General features: G+C 38.6%; 1 protein-coding gene across 9 annotated transcripts in view; it reads left to right on the top strand.

The window, feature by feature from the left end:
• Positions 1 to 23651, top strand: part of LOC135227021 (casein kinase I-like) — a 239736-nt gene that overhangs the window by 147980 nt on the left and 68105 nt on the right. For all 9 annotated transcript variants that reach the window (XM_064266789.1, XM_064266792.1, XM_064266788.1 and 6 more), the window contains 2 exons: positions 10383 to 10534; positions 22865 to 22979. In XM_064266789.1, the coding sequence (XP_064122859.1) occupies positions 10383 to 10534; positions 22865 to 22979 (267 nt within the window). The remainder of the gene's footprint in view (positions 1 to 10382; positions 10535 to 22864; positions 22980 to 23651) is intronic.

Raw genomic sequence — 23651 nt, 5'->3', positions numbered from 1 at the left:
ATCTCACTGAGGAAGACTTTGGGAAAGCTGTGTCATATATCTGACCGAAAACAATCTCTTCCCTTCCAAATTACACGGCGTTATGAAAAGGAAATCTACTATATCATAACTAGACAGTCTTTATTGGGCAGTGAAACAAACTTTTCTCAAACTCGCCAAGGCCTGGGGGGGCCGGGGGGGGGGGAAGAGTTGAGCTGTTTGAGCTGGCCACATAATTATAACTACCTACAGTGTTCATTTTAAGTTTATCGAATATTCCCATATCGTGGTCCTGTCAGACTCAAGTGAAAACTGCCAACAGTTTCAAACTGAACTCTAGTATAGTAATCTGTCCCTGGCCGCTATCGAACGAAGCTGCTTATAACAAAGGTCTTTTAATACTTCACTCAGAGAGTATTTAAAGAGCCGTTTTTATAAATGGGATAAATGCAAACGCAAGCGCTTCGGTTTTATACGCCCTTCTATAAAAGCAAACACAAGTTGCTGACAAGTTCCCGGGTAACCTATCAGATGAGCCAAGATGTGCTGCCTCCTGCCACTCCAGCGACCTTCATCTGACTCGGTAAGAGACTTCATTACTTTCAATAATTGCATTTCGTAGTATCAAAGTCCAATGAGGGATGGGCCTCGATGAGGTAATCCCCCACCCCCCTCCGGTTGGACGGAAGCAGTGCTCGAGTATCTCTCTCTCTCTCTCTCTCTCTCTCTCTCTCTCTCCTCTCTCTCTCTCCAGGAGCCAACGGGCTACCAAGGGTTGGGAAGGTCCATGGTCTCCCTAATTTCTTATCGATACCAAGCTGGTTGCCCATCCTGACCGTCATATTGACGATATCGTTTCTGTTGTATGGATTTCTCCCCCCGGCACCAATCGATAATAGCGGACAAGTATTGATTGACGCCGTTATGCCTTGGCATCTCTTCTTTTCTTTTCGTTTTTGTTAAAGGGATATTGTCATACCGTTTGTTTGTTGTGGGAAGGGGGTTGGGTGTTAGTAATATTGCCTACAGCCGTCTTCTAAAGACAGTGGCTTATGCTATGGTGGGATCCTCTTAACGAATTAAGGTATAAAATAACGTTAAGACTTCATTTCCATGTGAGATCTCTGTTGATTGTGTTATCCTCCTCAGTCCAGTGACGCGATTTCTGGCCGCGGAATGGAATGGGTCTCTTTCCTGTTTGGGAGTTTTTGTTGTCGGCACTCATCTGCTGTCTGGCTCGCGCGCACATTTTATGAAATGTCTGAAGCCGTCTGATTGCGCACGTGATGTATATACATTTCCATGTCTGCTGTTGAAGCTGACTAAACGAGGCGGATTTTGTCCGCGCGCACTGTAGGTTCATTTGTGATTTGATGAATGTGTTGAGTGTCGAAAACAGCGGTAGTTTATCCGATATGTCAGCTGTTATTGCAGTCTGAGGACTTAACCCAATGCAAATTGGATGAAACGTTCTTTTCAAATGTGCAAGTGGCAGTTGTTTAGCGTGACGCTCTTCTGACCTGAAAAGAATATGCCTTTGCAAAGACCTGAAGCTTCTGAATGTAGCCAGCACAAATTTTCCGGCGACGGGGCTAAGATTGTCAGTGGAAAATGAGAAAGGCGACAGTGACAGTTTCCATTCAGCCATCTAGAGCTACGAATTTATCTTAACTGTGGTGCACACCTCTGCCCATTTTTCTTTTTTTAACCTTCAAATATTAAGCTACAACTAATGAAAACAATATCGAATTCACGTACGTAATGACTTACTATAGGCATGTTATATATATATATATATATATATATATATATATATATATATATATATATATATATATATATATATATATAATAATACAGGCAACCGACCCCTTAGTGTAGGGATAGCGGTGGGAAAGAAGAATATATATATATATATATATATATATATATATATATATATAGTAGTATATATATATATGTATATAGTATATATATATATATATATATATATATTATATAAATTGTTCAAACTAATAAGTTCGTTGTCTCGTGTGGTCTGTCGCTGGGTCGATCCAACGAGACAACGAACTTATCAACAGCAACAACAACAACAAATCCCTTCGTTTAACATATATGAAAATATATTATTCGTATATGAATCACGGTGATGTGATAAAACTCATTCTCATATATATATATATATATATATATATATATATATATGTGTGTGTGTGTGTGTGTGTGTGTGTGTGTGTGTATATATGTGTGTGTATGTATATGTGTGTATGTAATATGATATATATATATATATATATATATATATATATATATAATATAAGAGAGAGAGAGAGACGAGCTACTTTATTGTATTCATGTTGAATCATTTCATGAGTGTGTGCATGCGTTATGGGTATTTTTAAAAAGAAAATTAAGCTGCAAATGTACTCATTTGTACTTCTCATTAGGTGTGTCATATCTGTTAAGTATTTGTGTTTTCTTCTGTTCAAATAAAATCTATTATTGTTCTTTTAAGTATTTTAATGGATGTAGCGCTTCATTTTCATTTTGGCCGTTTTGTTTGGCTGACGTTTGCTATAGAAACCTTGGCCCTCCGGAAGTACTAGCTCCAGGAAAAACATTGCTCCCTCTCTCTCTCTCTCTCTCTCTCTCTCTCTCTCTCTCTCTCTCTCTCTCTCTCTCTCTCTCTCTCAAAGAAAGTAACTTATTTTACAAAGACGTTCATCGACTGGCAGGAAGTATATTCATCTCAGACTGTTATCATACTAGCCTGTTACCTTTAATAACGAGTGAAAATCACCTGAGAGAGAGAGAGAGAGAGAGAGAGAGAGAGAGAGAGAGAGAGAGAGAGAGAGAGAGAGAGTCATTAGCCTTTGACCTTCTCATCAATAGTTTGATAAAAGCCCTTCTTCCTCTCCCCCACCTTCCCCCTTTAAACAATTTTAAACTGGCAAATGTCACCTGCGTTTGGTGCTTAGTTCGAATCAGATCTCATGTCATGAACTCATCCTCCAGGCATCATGAAGAACGTCAGTAGTAAAATGTTGATAGTATTTACCGTGTTTTTTTTTCTCCCCCTCCTGAATCCAGGCTTCAGTCTTCTGCCCGTGACTGGGTTTGATTCCCTCAGTTTTGCGGACGAGCTCTCTTCCATTTCTGCAGTAGACTGCCATTGTAGAGAGTGCCATGTCATCTCTCTGGCAAGAACCTCAGGAATATTGCTTTCCTTATTAATGCCAAGTTGGTGTTGTGGACCATAGATCGAAGCCCCGAATTTTTCAAGTAGCACTGTTAGATGTTTAGATGCCTGCTTACTCTGTATATTTTGTGAAAAGATCGCTGGAAAGCCAACTGCAGATCACACTGGCAAGTGAGTTTTGAGACGCCGTCCTAGTGTTTTTTCCCCTTAGGTCTTCGAGTGTCAGGCTGTTGTCTCAATGCAGTTCTCCAATGGAGGGGATCAAATTTCGTTGTTGTCAACTGGAGCTTTTCGTGTTTTTAGTATATTTAGATTATCATTGACAGTAGCTCTCTTCCGATAAGATGTAGTCCAATCAGTGTAGCATTGTCATGAATTGTTTTTATTTCTTAAAAACTCATCTTATGGTGTGTTAGAACATCTGGAATTATTCAATATTATAATTATTGTTGATATGATGCCATCATATAATGTCAGAATTTGGTCATATATCCCACATGAATAAATACTCGTAGTTCGGTCTGCCAACGTAAAGAGGTCAGTTATTTGATTTTCCTTATTTAAGTATTGAGTTGTTCCTACAGCTCTCCGGGGCTACTCTTAACGCACCCTGGAACGCGGTTGAAGTTGTACAGAATTTGTAAGTACTCGAGAGTGGGTCACCAAGTAACCAGGCTTCAACATTCAGCGTTCTTCTTTATTGATTCAAAAGCTGGGCTTTCTTTTGTTTGTGTTTGCTTAAGTGTTGAGTCCATCAACGCCGTTTTACTTTAAAAGTCCTTTGCTTCCTTGCCTGAGTGTTATGAAGTTACAAGTGCGAAAAACTAAGTGTAGCACGTGTATACATACATGTCTTGGTCCCTCTGCTGACATGTTTTTGCCTTTTTTGCGCATCTAGTTATTTCAAGTTATTTTTACTTTGATTTAGCTTTTTGGCAGTTTTGCGAGCTCCCTCCCTCCAGGATCGTCATCTTCATCATCAGCCCCTTGGCCAGAAACTCAATGGAAGACGTCATAGAAAACGGATTCCTTTTAGTAACGCTTGACTTTTGTGACGTCATCGCACCCTACTTCGGTTGACGTCATCGTGTGTTTTCCGTCGATAGAGGTCCCAGGGACTCAGGGGAATTCGTAGGGTTTAAGGGGAGGGGGGGCCGCTGTTGCCGTAGGTTAAGGAGAAAATGGTGGCGGGACCCAAGGTCTAAAGACTTGGCTGCTAAATGTTGCACGGCAGAAGTCGTGACGTGTCGATAACAATCTCGACGAACTTGATAGTTGACGTAGAGATTTTGTCCCTTACCTTCAGTAATGATGATAGCATTTTCAGTGCGTTGTCAAAAATTCTTACAAGGGGTAGCTATCCCAAATATAATGACCTCTAGCGCCAGAAAATGGTATTGAAACCCTCAGTTTTATTAGGACAGATGTACACAAACACGTGTTTGATGAATTGAAACTTTCCGACTACAGAAGTGATAGTAGCCTTCCTGTAAACACTGTGAAATTGGTTGCGTCACCAATGCACCGCTCTCTCATCTCTCTCTCTCTCTCTCTCTCTCTCTCTCTCTCTCTCTCTCTCTGTGTGTGTGTGTGTGGAAGAAAACATTTCCTTTCCCAGTATGATCCAACACGGACGCCTTTCTTCCAAGAACGTCTTGTGTGACTCATTGGGATGTGTTTTGGATAAACAAGGCCTCCCTCTCCGTGACTGCGATTTTCAGTACGAATTTGTTTTTATAGGACAACATTGACAGATTATTACTTTTGTAGTAATTCATTGAAAAATGTATTAAGGGCCCCATACACTGAACGATTTTATGAACGACTTTCTGAACGATTGTCGTTATCGACACACACACACAATTCAGAGAGTATGAACGATCTCCGCATCGGTTTCAGTCTGGACAAAGATTTTGTCTCTGCAAGAGAGGTCATCATCTCTAGAAGAGAGGCGCGCGATAGTTATATTGGCAGACAAACCCATACATTGAACGTGACCTGTGTGTGACAGACTTGAGTCGCAAGCCAGAATCCTGGTCTTGATAGATTCCCGCTGAGATCGTTCAGACACGAAACTCCGCCCACTTTTGGCCCTTTTGTGTGACTATACTTGCATGGCCCTTCTTTGCGGGCAAAAAGTTATGAGCCTCTATAATTTCTTGAATGAACTACTTTCGTGATATATGTTTTAGTTTAGACAGCTCTGTGAAAGTGGGTAGATTTTTTTTTTTTCTGTATGCCCTTCATTTCTGTTGTTTGCATAGTAGTGAAACTGATGGCAAATGGTTAGCCAGAGAATGTATGACACTGGTATACCGAGAGTCTTGAGAAAATAGGACTGTTAGCAGAAGGGATGGTAAGGGAGGAACAGCATGGGTTCAGACAGGGACCAGGGGATTTTGGTGAGGCGATGGTTTTCCAACATCTAGGTGACCAGTTATATAGTAAAGGGTATTTGTGGTTTACAGAGACTTGAGGAGACTGGCTGAGTTGTAGTCAAGGTGGGTCCGGAACAAGGGTCTGTTCCATCTCCGTTGCTGTTAAAAGATGCTGATAGAATTATGACAGATCTTAGGATAGATAATAGATGAAAGTGTAAGATTATGAGATACTTGAGTATGAATTGAGATTGAAATAGCTTATTTTTTGGAGAGGATAGAATGTAGAAAGGTGCCAGTTAAGAGAAATTTTATAGAGACTAGTGAAAGTTTTATATAATAAAGTTGAAAGTAGATGTGAGCAGAAGTAAAATTGGTAGTATGAAAGGAGTTTTAATTTGTGTAGATAGAATAAATGTGATAAATTATGGTTGGACAAAAGAAAAGGCAATTCACAGAAAAATGGTATTTTGGAGGCTATGGTTGATTAAAATGAAGACTGGTTCTATATATAAATAACTGGTAGAGATTAAGGTGAGTAAAAATGTCTGTTTGTTTTGAGGGTTTTAGATCTCTTGGAAGAATGGGAAATGAAAGTGGAGAGTATAATTCGGAATTGTTTTCTTTTAGAAGGGGGCGGCTGGTTGGAAAGTACTGGGGTTGATGGTGTACTCGAAATGAGTGTGCATGGAATATAAAGAAGTTCACGATGCCATGGTTTTAAGTGAAGTTGATGAACTATTAATTAATAATTATTTGACATGTTTGAAGCAGCGCTGCAGTAGTTACTGTGAAGTTTTCGTTGCAGATCATCTTTGAATTGACATTTTGGCATTCAACTATTATTGTGGCAGTGACGGCTTTCCTTTTACTGTCATTCATCCGGTGCCATGCCCTCCTTAGCGAAGTGATGTAGCCCATTTCAACAAAGTGATGAATTTGATAATTTTGTGATTGAGGCTGTCGATGTTAACTGACACCACAGAATGCCCAGAGTACACTGATTGATTGGCGAGAGATGATCTGCTTTTGATTCAGAGTAGATGCAAAACTTGGCTCAGGTGATGTTTGTGACACAACCATGTGGTAGCAAGGGTGCTCTGTGATGGCTGCTGACCTACAGGTGGCTAAACCAAGGTGTGGCGTTAAAATGTGGACTGCACTGATCCTGCGTATCAAACCTCTTGGAATTTTGTCATAACATGCTTGGTATTTACGACAGTAGTAGAACAATAGATTTCTAAAAGGCCTTTGACGATGTTCCACACAAGAAACTAATGACAAAAGTGTGAGCTTTAGGAAGTGTAGGAGAAATAGCAGACTCTCTCTCTCTCTCTCTCTCTCTCTCTCTCTCTCTCTCTCTCTCTCTCTCTCTCTCTCTCTCTCTCTCTCTCTCTCTCGTGAAACTTCTGAAACTGATAGAAAACAGAGTCGTAATAAATGCTGAAGATTGGAAGGTGAGTCGATTCTGCAAATCTCTCCTTAAAGTGTTGGTGTTTTGGAATTTTCCATGTTTTCCTTGTTTCCCAATCCTTATATAACTTTCTTGTTCCACGAAACGGGTCTTAGACTTTTAACAGTAAAGGCTACTAACTCGACATTTAGATGCAAAATTTTCGTCCTTGTTGACATCATTAGGCATTAGCCATTAGGCTATGAGTGAAGTGTATGCCCATCTGACAAGCGCACACGTGTATACATTTTTTATTTTGTACATTGTTGAATTTTAATGTTTCATACTTGTTCGTAGGATCGAATATGAAAGCGGTTTTTTTAAATTCGTGAAAAGTTTTGTACTCCGTATGTGAAGTGAATAAGTTGATATAGTTATTTACTTTGCAATGGACAACCTATTGGTTCCCACTTCCATTAACGTTTAATTTAGAATGTCATTCTTATCCGTAGCACGTGCCTCTTGCAATATTCATAATACACAAGGGGGTAGTAGAATAATGCACGGCTGTTCAATCGTGGTGATATCGTGAATCTCTAAGGGCAACGTACTGATGCACATGGTCAGGGATTATTTTGTACGTTTTTCAATTCCGACGACGACGCAAGGAGGTTTGGTTGCGTCATACATTGGAACGACGATCGCCAAGCGGCAGGCAAGAACGCCTTGTCTGGCTTCGGGAAATTCGTTCTGGTTTCCTATGTCCTCTCTGGACTAGCGAAGTCAGAAGTACTAATCGGGCTTCGTGGAACTGGACGGTTTGTGGAAAAGCAGTTTTGTACGTCACATGAGTTATTCATTTTTCTATAATAAACTTAGAATGTTAATGATTTTAAGGCATTTTGTTTCTCACGGGTTTAGTCATGTAACTTTATGATAGACGCAAGTTCCACATAAAGAAATATTCTAATGTAAAAGAAAAATATCTGCAAAACTAAATATTATAGTAATGTAAACAATTTTAAATGTAGATTGTCTGAAGTGCTCAACGTTTTTTTCTTTTTTGAATTGAATTGAATATAGATTTTAGGCCAAAGGCCAAGCACTGGACCATAAGGTCATTCAGCGCTGAAACGGAAATTGACAGTAAAAAGTTTGAAAGGTGTAACAGGAGGAAAACCTCGCAGTTGCACTATGAATCAATTGTTAGGAGAGGGTGGAAATTAAGACAGAAGAAAGAGAACATGAGAGGAGGTACGGTAAAAGGAACGAAAAGGGTTGCAGCTAAGGGCAGAAGGCACGCTGCAAGGAACCTCAAGTGATGCCAACATTGCACTGCATGAGACGCACTGACGGCACTACTTTCCTACGCGGTTTTCTTTTTTGTAATACTACCGCCGCTGCTGTGGTTTCCCGTTGCATCACCGGTCCTTTCCCTGGCGCCTCTGCTGGTGCGCGCGCGCTTCTGTGACGACTCATTGTGGGAATGTGACGTCAGTCTCTCTCTCTCTCTCTCTCTCTCTCTCTCTCTCTCTCTCTCTCTCTCATTGGCCGTATATTCTTCAGTTCTTTTTGTCTGTTTAGTCTCACGGACCTTTTCGACATTAAATTTTTGTTTTTGGGATAACAAAAGCTTGTTCCTTATGGTTTTTAGATCGTTAAATTTATACTAAAATGGTTGGACACGACTGTATTGTATTTTAAGAATTTGTAATGCGATCGATATTTTGATTTAGCCTTGACAAAACTGGGATGTTCATTAAGTCATTACTCTCTCTCTCTCTCTCTCTCTCTCTCTCTCTCTCTCTCTCTCTCTCTCTCTCTCTCTCTCTCTCTCTCCGGTTGAAAGGTTTGATGTATTGACCGATCGTACCATAAGCTTTCATCTTGCATTCGATCGAACGCGTCGGTTGTTTGAAGAGCATTAACGCTCGGCAGAGTTGTTTGGAGGTTGGGGAATGGGGATCTTGAAAGGGGACTTGGGTGGGGGGAGGTAGGCTGGAGAGAGAGTGACCTTTATCATTACCCACCATGAGAGAGAGAGAGAGAGAGAGTTTTAGCCTCCCATGAGTACCATGGGCTCGAATGCTTTCTTCTGATACACTCTTTCATTAAGGGAAAATGTTCTTTCATTTTGAAGTAAAAGCAAAAACTTTTTTTTTTGTAAATATGGTTATAAATCGTGTATTCTTTATATTTATAGAAAGCACGATTATAAGTTTTTTTGTGGTATTTTATACACTCTCTCTCTCTCTCTCTCTCTCTCTCTCTCTCTCTCTCTCTCTCTCTCTCTCCTCTCTTCGTCTCTCTCTCTCTCTCTCTCTCTCTCGTGAAACTTCTGAAACAACCCGGCTTATCCTACTAAGGGGATTTCAATGAAAGCTGAGTATGTCTTGACCCAGTTTCTCTCAGGGTGACATGCCAAGGTCGATTCCTAGAAAGATAATAAATTCCCAGCAAATCATTATCCTTTGCCTTTATTGTAATGAATGAGTTGGTAAGTTTGATATTATTATTATTATTATTATTATTATTATTATTATTATTATTTATTATTATTATTATTATTATTATTATTATTATTATTATTATTATTAACGAGACACCAAGTTACATTTTTAGGTCAAATCTGGGTATGATTTACCATATACAAAGGATTTCATCTAGAATAAGAACAGTGCACAGTAAAAAATGATGTTAAAAAGACGGGAGGGAAAAAATAAGAATAAAAGAAAGTCAACAATGCAGCTGGGACTGAAGGGACCATGCAAAGAACTGCAAGCTGTAGTCCATACTGGGATGGTTGTTGTGGTTGTAATGTGAGCCATTTTAGGAAAATTAGGCTATTCATGGTGGATGGGTTTTGTCATGAACAAATGATGTTTTTACAAAATAGAAAAATGATACATTAAACCCAGTAATCTTTACATGCTGTTTATGATAAACTAGTTTTATAAAAATAAAGTTTTGCAAAAGCATCAAATTACTGCAGTATTAGATTTTTCTCCTGTCTGAGATTCAATTAGTGGCTAGACAGTCTCTCTCTCTCTCTCTCTCTCTCTCTCTCTCTCTCTCTCTCTCTCTCTCTCTCTCTCTCTCTCTCTCTCTCTCTCTCTGGTAGTTGTTTTCAGTGTCTCACATAGTATTGCTTGCTAGATTCATCAATCAATTTTCTTCTTGTGAAATCCTCTCTTGATAAATGCTATGCAGTCGTGCCATATGTTTTATGTTTTGAGAGAGAGACGAGAGACCGAGAGAGAGAGAGAGAGAGCTGGAGAGAGAGGAGAAGAGGAGGAGGAGAGAGAGATATATATATATATATATATATTATATATATATATATTATATATATATATATTGTTTATATACATATATATGTGTGTAAATTAATTTGTAAACACATTTTTGAATAACATTTTTATTTCTTTTGCAGTGGAAGGCATTCCAAAGATTTACTACTTTGGAGTGTGTGGGAAGTACAACGCTTTAGTTATGGAACTCTTGGGTCCCAGTCTGGAGGATCTCTTTGATATGTGTGGCAGGCGTTTCACTCTCAAAACGGTCTTATTAATAGCGATACAGTTAGTAAGTATTTAGTGATACAGGTATTATCTATAGTACTGATTGTAGTACTTATCGTCATTGTATTTTTTAACACTGATGGTTTTGAATTCTATTATATCATCAAAAAAGGTATAATAAAGGTGTAGATATAGAGGAATTGGTTTCATGTTTTATGTTCAATATCTGTATGTAGGAAGAGTACTTGTTAATTTGATTCATACACTATTCCATTTATTCTGGGGTGAAGATGGATTTTAGTTTTCCCACTGAGTTCTTTATGATTATTGTGTCAAAACTTTGACAAGAGAGATTGTATTTTACCACAAGTTGTGATGTATCTTTGCATATATTATCCTCATTTACATAAGTGGAAATGCGTATTTTATGAAAAGAAGTATTATGTTTTGTTGTATTTGTGTTTAGTCAGGAAAAGCGTTGTGTTTAGTTATTTCGTGTGTTAGTCTGTAAGAATACGTGTAATGGCTTTAACTGCCGATCGTCTATTGTTTCATGGTTTGGGTAGTTGCTTGAGTGGCTTGGTATCAGCTGGCGATCACCAGTTAGTCAGTCTCACTACGTGAACCAGAGTGTGAGTTTGTGCGAAAACGACTGCCATAATTAAGACTGTTCAATTAGTCTCCGAGAAGTCATCGGGATCTACTAACCTACGCACTTCAGTTTTCTCTGTTCAAAGTTCGTTTAGGGAAAGTGCCTTTAGGAAAGATGCATGTCTAGAATAAGGTTGTTTTCTTGTGGTGTTCTTTGAATGAGGATTACAAAGTATAGACTGTGCTAAAAGCCAGTCTCCTGTAATTCATGCTAGGATAGTTAACTCGTCATTCATGGTAACAGATCTATCATTCACAATCACAGTAAGTTAATATTATTTATATACTCATTGGTGTACACAATGCAGTGTCATATCTTGAATGTCAATTAAAATGAGTAGAGGCTCTACTTATTACTGAGAGAGTTGTAATAGAATTATGTAAGAATCTTGAAATTTTTTTTCTTATTAGTATACTTTTTTATTGATCTCTTTTGAAAAACAAGCTATTGGCCAGCAAAGTATTTTCTTTAAATTGTGGGTAAAATTAGATGCCAGAAAGATACTAATTTATGGTCAACTTTAAGATGTACTTTTTTCTTCTTCTTCTTCTTGAAAGTTAGAGTTTTATTTTATTACTAAGTTGAAGAATGCTAGAGATTTAAATCACACTTCTGATCTTGAATCTAGCTCTTGAGTTGTAAACCAAGTTGTAATTCCAGTCTTGAAGTCATGAGACACCATGCACCCAATAAGCAAGCTTGTCCGTTGAAAATTTCCCCCTAAACATTGCAGAAGATCCAAAGCAAAATAGATATACAGTACACTACTGAGCCTGTGCTAGGAAAAATTTTAATTAAAACAGTATTATCTTGTGAAAATGAGGTGTGACTTTTATGTTCTGTATGTCCGCCCTCAGATCTGAAGAACTACTGAGGCTAGAGGGCTGCAAATTACTATGTTGATCATCCACCCTTCAATCATCCAACAAACCAAATTGCAGCCCTCTACCCTCAGTAGCTTTTATTTAAGGTTAAGATTAGCCATAATCATTCTTCTGGCAACGATATATGACAGGACACCACCAGCCATGGCTAAAGTTCCATGGGCTGCGGCTTAAACAGCATTATGTGGACAACACTGAAAGATAGATCGATTTTCAGTGGCATTGATTATATTCTAGCAGCTGTACAGAAAACATGAATGCGCTGAAGTTACTTCTTTATAGTAGCAACTAAATAATGAGGGCTCATTTTTTTTCATCACATGAACAAAACTAACATTGCTATTACTATAAATCTGTGTGATTATTATGATTATTATTATTATTATGATATTATTACTCAGAAGATAAAACCTATTCATATGGATCAAGCCCGCAGGGGCCATTGACTTTAATTTCAAGTTTCATTTAAGTACCGGTAACTTATCAAGTAATTACATAGCTATAGTTTCTAACTTGCGCAACAGCATTTATTTAAAAAATCATGGTAGCACATTGATAGTTTATTGTAGATGACAACCCTTGACCACTAACGGGAGTACTGGAAACGACTTGGCAGAAAACCTCATTCTGTTTCTGCTGGCTCTCGAGTAAACATCTGGTGTTTGCAGCAGCTTTTGTTAGTTGGTTTTTGATTGTATAACTGGATTCGGTGAAGTATTATTTGTCATTTTTGAGTGACCTTTAAGCTTTGTTAGCTTCTGGATCAGTTTTTCTAGTTTTGTTGTTATGTTTAATTCAAGTTCATCTAGTTCCACTTCTGTAGCGAAGGTTGCAAAACTAAATTGATCAAATCTTCATATGACTCTCATACAAGTTATAGTAAGTCTAAGGGCAGGAATGTAGTAAGGAGAGAACTTGTGCTGAATATAATGATTAATATGAACAAATTAGGAGGAAGAATGCACCCTCTAGAGGTGAGAAACTTGCTCCAAGGGCCCAGTGCCATTTCCTGAGCACCAGGTATCACCTCTCCCCTCATCCCTCTTTCTCTCGTGCCACTAGCCCTGCTACTTGTTATCCACCAACTCCCACGCCTGGCTCCATTGCTTTCAATCCTGATGCCATTTGTCAGTCTTGAGTCTGGGTTGATAGGAAAATCAGCCTTGTAGAAAGTGTTTTTCAAGTGGAGGAGGTAACTATCCAGCCTGTCAGTTCTCTTAGATCAAATTCACTGTCATACTCTTAATAAACCTAGGAGGAGACATACGGGAACTCCAAGGGAGGCTGATGGGGTGTGCCCTCGGGTGGTTGCCCCCTCAGTTGAGCCCGTTGCACATTCCTAGGTGGTATTGACAGATAGCAACTGAAAAGGCATCTCACTGGATAGTAGTGGAGGAGGTGGCTTTCCGGCCTGTTGGTTCTTCTAGACCAAAGTCCCTGTCAGACTCCTCTAAACCTACCTAAATGGGAGGAGACATTCTGGAAGTCTAAGGGAGGTGAGGGGGGGTTTGCCCCCTCAGTCGAGCCTGTTGCACATTCCCAGGTATTGACAGACAGCCACTGGAAAGGTGTCTTTATGGATGTGCACCAATTAGCGTCCAATTCCGAGGATTCCAGCACAGACAGGAGGTGCCGTAACTGCTTTCTTGATTCAGTCAAGCCTTCCTGCAGTTTTGCTGTGGTTCCCTCTATCTCTGCCTGGGTCTGACACTACTTTTCGGGGAGCAAGGTACATGGGACAGCCCAAAGACCTTCTCTCCTGAGCACCCTTGCTTTGCTTGGCCCCCAAGTGGCTAACAAACCCGAGCGCCTGGCTTCAGCTTCTAATGTGAACTCTTCAGTACCTGTCTCCATCTTCTGAGTGCCAGTCTCCTGTTTCCCGACGTGGGTCTCCTCCTTTAGACAGTGATGAGCCATAATGGGCAATTATTAAAGAGCAGTTATCTGAAATTATGGGCTTTCTTAAGAAAACTTTATCATAGATAGTCTCTTTGTTATTCAAGAAAGTTCTGATGGAAATACTATATGATTGGCTTTTGGCAAAGAGGGAGCAAGATTTATGCATCCTTTGCCATTCCTCCCTCACACTACTCCATAAGAGGTATCTGTCCTTCACTAAGGAAGCTTCTCTTTTGGGAGTCACTGCCCCCTCCCATGGGGACTTCTTTGGCCTTGTCGACTCTTCCCAATTTCCTGCGCTTCAATGGGTGATGCGCAGACAAGGCCATCTGGGATGGCTGTAATGAGCTTGTGGCTCTTTCCTTGGAAGTGTTGAAGATAAGGAATTATGGTGCTGTTTTATAACTAAAGGGGTCACACAGACTCAGAAATCACCCCTTTTGTTTTCACCTTCGGACCCCCCACCTTTCCTGCAGGACACTGTGAAGGAAATTGCTTCAGACCTCCAAAATCCATTTAGGATCTACTGTTACAATCTTCCAAACGCCCCTAGGATTTATCTGCGTTCGCTCCTGTGACTGCCTCTCCTCTTTCAAGGGAGTAAGCCCAGGTCACAGCCTAGAATCCACTCTTATGACCACTTCTTTTCCATAGCCATCAAAAAGGGTTCAACCAAGTCCTTTCCCAAGAAATGAGAAGGAAGTCCTTTTCGCGCCCAGGTTGAGCCAGACTCCTTGGGCTTTAGAAGAGATGGAGGATCAGAGGGGCAGAGCCACGGCTTGTCAAGGTTCTAAAGGAGGGCTGTGCCTTCCCATTCATGATGAGCCTGTTGGGCCTTCTTTACACAATTGAAGTGGGATAGTGGGAACAAATTTGAAGGTTAGCAAATGAAACTGGTTTTCCATAACCTATTTATTACCTTAATATTACAGTATGCAACTTACTCAATCATATCCCTAGCTCATCAAACCAATCCACTTTATATAACTTAGCTTAACTAAAGTTTACTTAATATTACCACTACCACCTAAGAATCTAAACTTATTTCCTTTATTTTAGTATTGCAACAACCATCTAAGAATCTCAATCTAATCCTTTCGTTTTCCTCCGCATAGAATGGAAACACTTTCAATAATTGAAAGATAAGTCTATCACATCAACTTGGGATTGTCCTGCTAAGATTAATTGAGATCCAAACGTCTTTTTTTTTCCCCTTTACTCGAAATCTTAATTCGGCAAATCACTTCACCATTAGGCTGATTCACACACTATGCTTCTTTCTTCAAGTATACTATACTAAATATTTTCTAGGTTCTGGATAGTGCACTCCTCAATACTTGATTCCAAGAGAGGTGGGTATCCAAGTAAAGGGGAGCACAGCTCGCTCACTCATCCCTCTCTACCAAACTGCAGAGAATAAAGGAAGCCAAACATTGTTAATCCATCCCTCACCCTTAAGTACAACTTGAAGAGCATAATAATAAGAAGAACATTAAATCCTAAAAAACTAAAGTTTCAAAATTGCCTAACCTTAATAAAAAAAAAAAAAAATCAAACAATTACACAAATCCAATTTTTTCTTACCACCACAAGCCCTCCTTTGGTTACTTCTCCCATTGCCTTGATGGGCTACCCGAGTCTCTGAGAAACATTTGATTCATTTGGAAGAGATATCTTCCCTCATCCGAAAGTGGTAGAAGAGGTGGAGGACATCAACTGAGGCTTCAATGACCATCTATTTGTGGTCTCCAAAACATTGGCGGGTTGGAGACCAGTCCTGGACGTAAATGCCCACAATCCATTTGTCCAGAAGATGAAGTTCAAAATGGAGATGGACCAGTCAGTCCTATCTACCATTCAAGGGCAATTGAATGATAACCTTGGGAACTGGGCATTGTCATCAATCTTTTGATGTCCCAGTTGACCCTGTCACATGAGATCCTCTGTTTGGGGATCAGTGTCTACTCTCTTAATTTTCAGGCTTTTCCACCTGCCAAGAGAATTGCCAGCTGCCTTTAGATGGTCCACAAGTTTCTAACCCTTTCGTCTCGCTTGGTCCATCAGTGGATGAGCCTACCGGGGACTCCGTTGTCCATCGAGACTTTTGTCAAGTTCGGCAGAGTTTATATGAGAGGTTTGCAACTACTTCAAGGACAACTTGGACAAGAAAACACAGCTGGACACCTACATGTGTCCCATAACCCCAGAGATCTAATGTAGTGTACACGTACACTACATTAGAAACATGTTTCAATTGAAACAGAGATCAGTTGGTTGAAATTGGCTGGGTGGCATTGTGGCATATGAAGTGAATTTTTTAGCTCTTTATGGAGCAAAATCTAGCAAATTGCTAGATTGCCTATCCACGCTCAGTTTTCCAAGTTTTGTTGATATTAGACTGAAGTGTAGCATTTGCTGCATTTCCTAAATTGTATGTACATAAACAAGTAAGTTATCTTTGTGGCCTCCTAACACCCTGCCTCTTTTACATCTTTGGGAAAGAAACCTAAACGTCAGAGGAAGGTTATTATATGTAATATAGTAACATATGTCATGTAAATGGAAGAGATGCTTCACTGGGTAGTCTATTATCATTATTCATCTGATTGCACTGGTGAGTACCTATATGATTTACGTAATTTTGATATTTCTCGTATCTCTCTCCCTCTCGTGAATTACCAGTTTTTCTCTTGTAAAAGAAAACAGGACCAGTGAATAATAGCTTGTGCGTATGCAGGCTGTTAGCTGCAAGTCATAGGCTAGTACATATGTTTTTAAGGCTAACATAAAATAACTCCTGGCCTTCACGGACTCATGTATTTCGTGGATTTCTCTATGGACCATATCTACCCATTATTCGTGGGAGATTCGTGTATTCATGGTATTTTCTATGATAAATATCCATATATATTACTGTATTTTCAATACAGTAATCTTGAGTAGGCAGTTATAAGCATTTGTATTGTGGGTCTTTGGTGGTTTAACTATTGAAGCAGGCAGTTTTAAGCAAATTTTGAGGGCTGGCCAATGTAATGCAGGTATTTGCTTAACGCAGGGGTTTCTGGGCCCTATTCCTGCGATTATTGGATCCCCTGGCTTGGGTGAAAGATGTCCATGCTATTAGACTCGTCGGGTCTTGATCTTTATACCTTCCCTACCTTTAGCTTGGTCAGAAAAGTCCTAAACAAGTTCATATCTCGCCACAATGTTTCAGTGACACTCCTCACTCTGTTCTGGCTCACAAAGGAATGGTTCCCAGACCTTCTTCGTCTTCTGGTAGACTACCCAAGGTTGCTTCCATAAAGACCGTGGCTACTTGGATAACTGCACTTCAGGAGGTACCACCTAGGGTTATCCACTCTCGCTCTGACCGGCTTCAGACTGTCAGGAAACTCATAAGAGTGGAAGGATTTTCAAGAGCAGCTGCGGAGGCTATTGCAAAGTGCAGACTCCAGTCTACTTGCAATGTCTACCAGTCAAAGTGGGCAGTGTTCTGTGTAGATGGTGGCTCATACTCATCTTCTAAAGCTTCTGTAGCCCAGATTTGGACTATCTCCTCTTCTTGAAGACTTCTAAGAACCTATCCTCATCCACCAATAAAGGTTACTGGGCCGTGCTTTCCTTGGTTTTCAAACACTCAAGTTTGGATCTTTCTTCTAATCAAGATCTTAGTGACCTCTTGAAGTCTTTTGATACATCCAAGCAGAAGTAGTTTAAAGTGATATCTTGAAACTTGGATGTAGTTCTAAAGTGGCATATGGGCCCTTCTTTCAAGGCTCTTAGTCCCACTTCCCTCCAGATATTTGTTAGAAATGTATTATTTTTATTTTTGTACATGTATGAATATGCAGTTAATGCATATATGTACTTTTATAAGATGTGATACCCACTCACAAAGTTACTGCACTTTTCAAAGATGATATCCCTTCAGAAACTTTGTTTAATTTCTGAAGTATGTACTAATATGCTACAATTAGTATAAGTTTTCATGCTTTTAAGTGTAAAATCAGTATGTAGATTATGTGTATGCTATTTATATTTTTGAAAATAATACAAAGGCAGTAGGTAGTTCAGTGTTAGTCACTATATAAGAAGTCCATGATCAACTGGTAAAACATCAGAGTTGTCATTCTGTGAAAATTACTTTCTTAACCTCGGAGAAAAGTGCTGGTAAAATCTGTATGTATACTATGTTACGTATGACTTTGTTATGAATGACTTATGAAGTTTACCTAGTGATGCAAAGAAAACTTTTACTCTGACAGAAAAAGAAAATGGCATCCCATGAATTAGGGGTAACGTTAGCATACATATTAAAGGGGATTTGTATGTACATAGTAGTTATTGTAACTAATTTTATACCAACCAGTTATTCCTTTTTTAAGGGTAATGTAATAAACTAACTTTTAGATAGAATTAAAGTAACTTTAATTTCATTTAAAAGTTAGCCTAATACTTAGGGAGCATGATTAGGGTCATCTTTAGTGTTCAAACTCCAGAATTAGGCATTTATTAGCAATTTCAGAGACTGTGCCAAATTACACGAAACTTCCCCTTGCGTGAGGGGGTTTGGAACCTAACCTCCCATAATTTCGGGGTATTACTATACAGAAAAGTCTGCTTCTCCCAATTCGATGCAGTCTACTCTTTCACCTTGGGCTTCTTTGCTAAGAACAAGGATCCTAGGAAGCAATTGCCTCACTCTTTTCATATCATTAATTTAATGGATATTCTGGGCCCGGACAAAGAAGAGAGTCCTTTGCCCAGTTAAAGCCCCGAGGTATTATCTGAATTGGACAGAGATCAGAGGACCATCCCTCTTGTTCGCTCTCTAAGAATGCCCTTTCGTTCTTTATTAGAGACCTTTGCAATGTGGGATTCAGCTAAGCAATTACTTGTTAAGTTGCTTATATGAAGTTGATATTTTTATAATAGAATAGGTTTTATATATACTTACCAAGTAATTAATAAATCAGAGGCCCCCTCCTTCCCTCTGGTTTTTCATGGACTTGGCAGCAATAAATAGAATGATGCCAATGGCTTCTGTTGTTTGCCCTCCCCCCCCTTTGCAACAGTTACTAGTCCACAAATTTTTAAAATTGAGGATGCCGTGCAAGCATAATCGTTAGCTAAGTACAATGGGCCCCTGTATTCACGTTATGGGCATTCGCAGATTCTCGTAATTGCAGATTTCTCTGTGGACCATATCTACCCATTATTCACAGGAAATTTGCATATTTGTAGTATTTTCTACGTGAAATCTACAAATTTCTGTATTTTCATATAAATTTCATGATTCAATGCACATTTTGTGATAAAACTTAAGAAAATCAGGTATACAGTGGGCCCCCCGTATTTGCGTTCTCCGGATTCGCGGACTCACACATTCGCGGACTCACACATTCGCGGATTCACACATTTGCGGATTTCTCTTGGGAACGTTTCCCCGCATTATTCGCGGAAAATTCGCGCATTCGCGGTATTTTTCTATGAGAAATATCCATAAATTCCTGGTTTTTTTTTTTTATCAATTTCATCATAAAATGTACTTTTTGTTATAAAACTATTAAAAAAACCAAGTATGAAAATTTTAAGTGGTTTTTCTTTAGTTTTAACTAACAAAATAGGCTGTTTTTAGCGTTTTTATAGGGGTTCCAATCATTCGCGGGTTCTAACTATTCACGGGGGGGTCTGGTACGCATCGCCCCCGAATAGGGGGGACCACTGTAAACATTTTTATTGTTTTTTTCTTGAGTTTGAGCTAACAAAGTAGGCAGTTTTAACTTTGGGTGATTTAATAGGGGTTCATAGTATTCGCAGATTCTAGCTACTGTTGGGCAGGTCTGGTACGCATCCCCCGGGAACACCGGGGGTCCACTGTAATTATTTTTTTCTTCTTCTTCTAGTTCTTGTGGATTTGCAAGGCGGTATACTAAGAGCAGTTGTAGCTTCAAGTCTCCCAATGCATTGCCAACCAGCAGTAAAGTTAGCCTATCCTTCACTGCCTTATATCTAGGCATTGTCTTCTTTTCCTGACTGATGTGTTGTGATGTCATGGTACATTTTTGCATCAATCAATCGATTAATCCTGACTGATGTACAATATATACTCATGTAACACGTGATCTCGCATATCGTGCGACCCCCAAATTTTCACCCTAAAACAATGATTTGATCATGTATCTCATGTAACATGCAAGTTCAATTTTTTAGACCAAATTACAATAGGCTAACCTTTTTTCCTCCTGTCTATCTATCCAATTTTTTAGTTAGGCTAACCCATTTTCTTCCATCTCTTTATCTATCCCATCTTCTAGTTAAGTTAAAAAGTAAAAGAGGAAGCTAAATCTATCGTCAGTTATGTTATACTTGTTGTCAAAACGCATACAGCCTGAAACAGCTGATTTACCATGAACTGAATCTGATAACTACAGTGGCTTGCTTGCATTTCAGCCATCATACGATAGTAAAATATTACCGTAGTTATGTTACAAATGACGTTAAAAAGAATAGGACTGATATATTTTTACGTGACTATATCCTTATTCTCTATGGAGGAAAGATCTGCAAGGGCATATACTGCTAAATTTAATCTGCTAGTTGTAGCTGAAGCTGAGGAATGATGTTCATCTGCTCACGACTATTATCGTGCATCGGCAACATGGAAACAAGTGTAGCACCATCAAACTCGACCATAAACAAAATTTGGGAGGAATGTGTTTTAATCAAAACTATTTGGCATGAAAGAACACATTTTACTGTGTTCACTCCGATGAAAGGTAAATATGTAAAGCTCGTAGTATTCCGATGAAATCAAGTGAAAATATAGAATGCAATCTGTTGATTTTTTCACACAATGAACATGCCCTCAGCGCCATCTAATAATGAAAAAGTAACTAAATTACCTTCACAACGATATGAATTCAAGTGATATTTTGACTTGAAAACACTGTATAACATAAAATAACCTTGTCCCATATCAATAGAGTATTTTGAGATTCATTTACACTAACAAGAAGCAAGAAAATCACTCGGATTTGACTTCAATGCAGCAAAATAAACTTACCTTGCAATCACCCTCAGCTGATTTCCAAACCAAAACATTGATTGCTATTTTTGCATTTTATAATACAACAATAGTAATATGAAAATACATACAACATATTGGATGCAGTGAAGTAAAGCATAACTTTTTAAAAGATCCATGGAAAAGATGCATATTCATTATGTTTGTGTTTTATGAAACGATACTAGTATGTGAATATTACATACACTAATTTTATAGCTCATGTATGATGCAACCCCCTTAAAATTAGCTCCAAAATTAGGTCTTCAAAAGTTGCATGATATGCAAGTATATACGGTATGTTTTATCTGGCATTTTTTACTAGAACAGAGCTGTCTCGTCAATATTAAAAATTTTCTGAAGGGTATAACCTTCCTTATCAATTATTTCCTTGAGCATCTTAGGAAATATTTTGGCTCCTGGTTGTTGGCACTCACTGCCTCACGACTAATGGACACATGATGCAAGGTAACAGGTTTTGAAGTGATGAAACTATTCATGACTTGCACAAAATGTTTTGTCTGCAGTGCTCAGCCTTAATCTTCGTCATCGAAAATGCTAAAATTTTAGCATTTGCCTGGGTCCACATGAGGCTAAGAGGTACAAGTACAAACCTTTGTCTCTGGTGGTCCATCAAGATACCCAGAAGTTTTTCCATTTCTTGCACCACCTGCCCCCTTCTCTTACTTATAATTATGGACTGCATTGGTACAGCAATTTTTACTTTTTCCATTAGTGTCTTTGTTCTTTAAAATTGTGCCAACAGTTGAATGATTCATATTAAGGTATACTGGTGTGCTACATCATCTTTTTCTCTCCTATTACGTGGATATCTTTACTTGCCTTATGCTTGCCATTAGGCAAGATAGAAAAGGATGGGTTCAATATTTGATGATAAATGACAAATGCATCGATTTGAGAGTGGGGCAGCTTATCGGCTTCAGCTACAGTGCGTGTAGCTGCAAAGATTGTAACTAAACAGAGATGCACAGGAAAATTTGAACTTACTGTGGCAAAGGGGGCACTGGGAACACAATTTTATTTATGATGATGTTTGTTCATATCTTAGAAAGTTCGTGACTTGAAAGTTCATATGAAGGGTAGTGTCTGTATGATTTCAAAAGGGAGAGCTACATCTTTATTTTCACCATAATCCTAGAATTGGTATTGTATTATGGCATACCCTCTGTTGTTCTGTAATCCAGCCAAGATTGCATGTGTATTGCACTTATGTCCTCTGACTAGTGGCATTGTCTCCCTAATTGAATTTCAATTACATAGTGCATATTTGAAAATATTGTTGACTAGTTCTTGGATAGCTTGTCATTTGAACCAGTGTAGGATGATGCTGGCCACTTCAGCATTCTCCCTACAGGTTGCTTTTCTTATTTTTATTCAGTTTCTTTCATTATTCAGTTTCAAAGTCACATCTAACATCATAGTTTCAAATAGCTGTTAGTGTGTCTCACTGCATGGACAGTTGTAGCATACTCACGTCCCCAATTCCAGAGAAGGTTTGACTGCATACGTGCATTCCCCAAAATCCATTATGCTTCAGTTAACAGGAGTAAAATATAGTCTTTACCCAGCTGTGTGACAAATTTAGGTCCTAGCAAACAATATTGAGAGTGAGTTTTCTTTCCTCCATCGAAATGTATACCATTAAAAATGTATTACTTCATGAAGGTATTCCACATCCGATCAGTCCCTCATCCTCTAGTACTTAAAAGCAAAATCAGTCCTTTCATTGTACTGGTTTTCTCCACCATGTATATGAAAGTACTGCACAGTTGTTAATTTTGTTTTTATGCTTAATTACTCATTTCATATTCTTTATAAACTGATTGTAGAGGTTTATAAAACTAAATCATTAATAATTTGTTCTGTTTTCAGCTCCATAGGATAGAATATGTACATTCTAGAAGATTAATATATCGTGACGTCAAACCTGAGAACTTCCTCATAGGAAGAAGCTCTACTAAAAAAGACAAAATAATAAACATAATAGGTAAGTGGTTAGTTTCATTTTTATTGATGTTCGATACCAGATAAGTGTCAAGTCCTAGGTATCCTCTGAATAGTTAGCTTGGTAGTATTGTTCTGATAACAACATAAAAGAATTATTTAATTTATTTTCTGTTTGATCACATATCCATTGTTTGTTTATTGCCCTTTTTCCTCTGGTCAAGGAAATGCCCATCACATCCCCAGACCTGAGAATGACTTAGTCCCTAGACCTGCATATAACTTAACATTCTCTCTCCCAAGGGATACCTTTTAAAGTTTCCCCGCATTACTGTCACTATTTCCAGTACTGTATATTTGTTACAATGTTTATTATTTTTATTTACTACTGCAGTGCTTCCTTTTGTGTGTGAATTTTGTGTCTTAATCTTTGTCCTTTTGGTGACTTTTCCCCTTTTGGGTTTACTGTAGTGTTATTTTACTTCACTTTTATTTTCGTTCAATGTAAGTTTTCCTCTATTAATTCTTGTTGTCATTTTGTTCAGTTTATCCTTCTTGTGAAGCTGTTTGGTAATTTTTTTTATGATGCAATAGCTTGTAAGTAATGCTACTGCATAGTTCAATTCCATTTCAGTTTGGTATCCAGCTTCTTAGTTTTTTATTATAAATCTTTTGTGCACAGTAACATGTTACTTTGTGGTTTTTTTCAGTTGTA

Source organism: Macrobrachium nipponense, chromosome 15 (assembly GCF_015104395.2).
Source record: "Macrobrachium nipponense isolate FS-2020 chromosome 15, ASM1510439v2, whole genome shotgun sequence".
In the NCBI taxonomy this organism is placed as follows: Eukaryota; Metazoa; Arthropoda; class Malacostraca; order Decapoda; family Palaemonidae; genus Macrobrachium; species Macrobrachium nipponense.
This window is presented reverse-complemented; position numbering and strand designations above follow the sequence as displayed.